General features: G+C 46.4%; 1 protein-coding gene across 1 annotated transcript; it reads left to right on the forward strand.

Annotated features, from left to right (window-relative positions):
• Positions 1–237: 237 nt before the first annotated feature.
• On the forward strand, positions 238–2,737 carry LOC147454814 (protein LHCP TRANSLOCATION DEFECT-like). The gene is made up of 2 exons (XM_086517435.1): positions 238–585; positions 2,279–2,737. Exons 1-2 carry the CDS (start codon positions 241–243, stop codon positions 2,525–2,527), a joined length of 594 nt encoding a protein of 197 aa, XP_086373561.1. The 5' UTR covers positions 238–240; the 3' UTR covers positions 2,528–2,737.
• The last annotated feature ends 337 nt before the right edge of the window (positions 2,738–3,074 follow it).

Below are 3,074 nucleotides of genomic sequence, written 5' to 3' on the forward strand. Positions count from 1 at the left end.
GAGGCCTCTCTCTACTCGAAGGTCCAGGAATGTGGCTTTGTTGGGCTTACTTCATGCCTATTTCATAAGAAATTCGACAAACAAGAGAGCTTTCAATCATTAACTTCTCATGTGGCACCAATCGAAAAGCTTTATCCAACAGTCCACACTTGCTCCCAACACTTCAATGCTTATAAAATACAATTTGTACCCTTTCCTCCTCTTCCTCTAAGGCCTCTTTCAGTAACCGCAGAAAAGTCAATGGTATTTTTATGCCGTCCGAGGGGTTCGAACTCGACACCTGACTACGCTTATACATACAAGAATAACAAGAAATGCTCCCTGAGGATAGAAAGCATGGCTTCAGCGTGCATTTCCTGCTCGCTCGCCATAGCTGCGAGCTCCAGATGTCATCTGCCCTGTCCTCACAACAGGACCTTGCAACGAGCTCCCTTAGGAAGGACGGGCCTCTTTCAGCTGCGGCGGCTTTGCCCTCCGTCCAGGGCGCGCACCACAGCCTGGTTCAAATTCGGCACGGACTCTGAGAAGGCGGGCATTTACGGGAGCCAGGGACGCGACGATTTCGACAGGGATGACGTCGAACAAGTGAGAGCCTTGTCCTACCTGCTTGTTCATTCTTGGCATTTGCTGTTTTGGAAATCAATGCTGTTGATTTCCATGCACCTTTGAGTCTTAGCCTGAATTGTCTTGCACCTATCATGACCATTCCATGGAATGCATGCTTCCTGTGTATGGTGCTCTATCTTATTGTTTGTAAGGTATGTGCATGTTGAAGCCAGGAATGGACATCCCTGTATCAGTGTTGTTGAAGCTGAAATGATGCATATGGGGTAGGAAATTTACTGACCATTCCCATAATATTGACTCCCACCATGGCTCTCAGCGACCATTCCCGGCCGTCAAGGTCGCTGGGAGGGGGCCCAAGCGAGTGTTGCCTGCATTGTGCACTTGCGCGTGATAGCGTAGTACAGTTCATGCAATGTGTTTTGACAAGGCGAGAGTAGGGGAGTAGGCGAGACTTGAGAGCAGCTGGAGCAGCAAGTTTTTTTTTTGCAGAAGTTTGTTACGTACGCTGATTTGGCTTGCACTAATTGGAGGACTCCAGGAGGAGGCAGGTATTCGGTGTGCTGACTTGGCTTCAAATGATTGAATGGGGGGCAATAATTATGGCATTATTGATTCCGAATGCGGAGGTGGCATGCAATGATTGGCAATGATGAGATCGCATTCTGGTTGCTGAGTTGGAGACCGTTGATTGGTTGCAGACTGTCAACTGCTCTCTGATCGCTGATCTGTCATGCATCGAGCGGCTCTGCAGGTTTATTCTGCGCAGTAATGCAGTCCAGATCAATGGCGAGGATGCAGTGCCCCCCGACCAGCGACCTTGACGGAACATGGGTAGCTAGAGTTAGGTTGGGACAAGAATGTGCATTTATACACAAGCTGCTTACTGAGTGTAAAGTTCTAGGCTGTAAAACAAAGGTATCTTCACTTATCTTATCCACTGTCTGGCCAAATTTACTGGACACATGGAAAATCCATTTAAATGAAGACTCATTCTTGATGGGCATCACAGGATATTGCATGCCAATGAGATGGGCACATGCTGCCGCCTGGGTGGAAGGTTAGTCACACGTATCACAATTCTCAGTTTGGGCGACCCTCTTGTACCAATAGATGGGTGGCCTATCTAAAAGGTAGTTGAGAATGCTTGAACTTGCCATCTTTTCCTTCCGGGTTACATGACCTTGCCATACAGACTGATCACTTTGGATGGTAACGATTCACACCTTGTGAAAGTCTAGACTCTATATCCCGAAGGCTCCAATGCCTCATATTTGGTGTGTTGAACTAGGCCCCACCACTATCTTGGCCGCTGGACACTTGAAGGCGCCCTCAGGGCAAGGGTGTATTGCATTACTGTAAATATGGCTTCTGCTTGCAAGGATTTACTGATTATACTTTAGGCTCATTTGAGGGTATTCTTGTCATGGCGGTAGCGATAAATGTATCATCTTACATTGTGAAGTTTCTGTTTGAGTTGCAGCTAGTGAGTTTGTTCTTTCGATCTTTAGTGTTGGGCATGTGTATCGGTGCTATGTAACACTTTGTTTAATGCTAGACTTCAATATGGGCTGTGTGTCTGCCTTGCCTCTCAGTAATGATTAATGTGTGCTCATGGGGGGTTGTGCGTGGGGGCAGATATTGACACCGCGCTCTCACTCACTACTGGGCTCCAGTTTATGGCATTGTTTCTGATCCACATTGTCTTATGCAGTACTTTAATTACATGGGGATGCTGGCTACTGAAGGAACTTATGACAAGATGGAGGCCCTCTTGAGCAAAGGTATCCATCCGGTGGACATCTTGCTCCTGTTGGCGGCATCAGAGGGCGACGAACCCAAAATTCAAGAGTTAATGAAAGCAGGAGCTAAGTATGATGTGACAGATGTCGAGGGAAGGACTGCTTTGGAACGAGCCCAAGACAATGAAATTCGGAACCTGATAATGTCATTCAGGAAATGACTTCTATTCTTGTTAATCCATACTATTAATTTTGCAAGCTTAAAATTTTACATTGTGTTTACTTGTAAAGAGAGCCCTGCCTGTGTAGCTGATAGATCACGGCAGTCCCGGTTAATACCCAGCCTCTCTATTGTATACACCATTGCCTTGGAAATACACAAAATTCTTTGCTTTGCAACAGAAGATGTTAATTCATGGTGGTTGCCAGTCTATCTAGCATGTTCTTTTGAATGTGTTATGGTTGTTCTTGTTGAAAAGTTGATCTTAGTTCCTTTCGGGATCATGGTCTGACTAGTGGGGGTAGGTATTATTAGTTCTCATAGCAAAACTAACTTGAAGAAAGCGGGGCCATTGTTGGTCAAAGGAAAGTTTAAACAGAAGACAACCCCCCCCCCCGCCCTGCCCCCCACCAAAACCCCGAGGTCTCTCCCTCTCTCTCCCCATTATCATGCACATTGCTTGCCATGAAGCATGTCGCTAGTGGAGAAAGGGTTAATTCAATGGCATGCAAAAACATTCAGTGAGGTGCAAATGCAAAAGCAGGCGT

The sequence above is a fragment of the Adiantum capillus-veneris genome, chromosome 7 (assembly GCF_014529385.1).
Source record: "Adiantum capillus-veneris isolate H3 chromosome 7, ASM1452938v2, whole genome shotgun sequence".
Taxonomy (NCBI): Eukaryota; Viridiplantae; Streptophyta; class Polypodiopsida; order Polypodiales; family Pteridaceae; genus Adiantum; species Adiantum capillus-veneris.

Excerpts from the sequence above, each read along its gene's own strand:
- LOC147454814 (XM_086517435.1), top strand. The coding sequence starts at position 241 with ATGGTATTTTTATGCCGTCCGAGGGGTTCGAACTCGACACCTGACTAC. Across the intron at positions 586-2,278 it reads ACAGGGATGACGTCGAACAA|TACTTTAATTACATGGGGAT; the intron begins GTGAGAGCCTTG and ends TGTCTTATGCAG.